Consider the following 1,175-nt stretch of genomic DNA (forward strand, 5'->3'; position numbering starts at 1 on the left):
TTCAATTAAAATTCAACTGAGAAAACAAAAAGGGGGTTCATTCACTACAAAATTCACATCTCATAGTAGACTTCAGTTGGCAGCACACACTCTTAACTTTCTGAATTCTTCAAAAGATGGAAGTAGAGTGGCAAAAAGATAATTCCATCAAATAAGAGCAAAAAGGATAGGAAGGGTCCTTTGGAAAGAGATCCATATGCGTAATGGAAGGGACCCTGTTTGCTGGTAACCTGGGGGAGAGGGTATGCTTGTGTTTTTCCAGAGAATGCTAAATGACCTATTTGGGTACTGGAGGGTGCTGTCAAGCTATACCAGGAAGCCCAATTTGGAGAAGTTAACAAGCTGGCCAGATCCATCCTGAGACCTATTGAAGGAACTGACAAAATGGACATCTAAGGTCTAAATAGATGGGAAAATACATAAAGGTAACTGAGCTAAATTCTCCTAGCATTAAGGCAAAAAATGCAAAATATGCATGTTAGCTAAAGATAAAAGACTTTATTCCTTCCAAAACTTTCTGACAACAGATCTTTGCTTACTGACAAATAACAAAATCTAACTAGCATATTTGTGGCTTAAAATTTCTTAAAAAAGAAAAATTTACAATACAGTTACTATAGGTTATTCTGGCCAGAAATATATAGCTGAGTGCACTCATAATAAAGATATTTGTTTGTGCAGACTGTGCATTCATCTATGTGTGTGTCATTCTGTGAACAGCTGTTCCCTCTTTTTTTTCCATTTTGTTCATTTGTTCACACTACAATTTGGAGAATAGATTTAAAAGTATTCTTTTTCTTAAGTTATCAGTTGGTCTAAGTCATATCAAAATTGGTCTATACACAGTTTATCAAAAAGTTTAAGCTAATTGGGCAAAAGTTCCTTAGAGTGAAGAAAAATTATTCAGAGCAGAGTCCTATTGATGAGCAGGAGGTGTGGCCAAACTTTTGTTCATTAATGAGGAGCTCCCAATAATGTCAATAGTCTCCTACAGACACCCTCAATAAATTGGTCATTGGTTTAAAGGTAACAGTTTTTCAAAAAAATTAAAATTGGGTTTTCTCTTAAACATGGTTTTGGTATTCGACTAAATTATGAAACAAAGGTTTGCACATGTGTATGGTAACTCAGTGTTAATCTCTCAGTGTCTTTAGTGTATCCGTGATTCCAAGTGT

General features: G+C 35.2%; 1 protein-coding gene across 1 annotated transcript in view; it reads left to right on the forward strand.

The window, feature by feature from the left end:
- The window catches only part of LOC101570378 (olfactory receptor 8K3-like), a 9,929-nt gene extending 9,443 nt beyond the window's left edge, over window positions 1-486 (forward strand). The window contains exon 2 of the mRNA XM_012512603.1: window positions 438-486. Coding sequence (XP_012368057.1) covers window positions 438-486 — 49 coding nt within the window. The remainder of the gene's footprint in view (window positions 1-437) is intronic.
- The last annotated feature ends 689 nt before the right edge of the window (window positions 487-1,175 follow it).

The sequence above is a fragment of the Octodon degus genome, unplaced genomic scaffold (genome assembly GCF_000260255.1).
Source record: "Octodon degus isolate 3935 unplaced genomic scaffold, OctDeg1.0 scaffold00239, whole genome shotgun sequence".
NCBI classification, from domain to species: Eukaryota; Metazoa; Chordata; class Mammalia; order Rodentia; family Octodontidae; genus Octodon; species Octodon degus.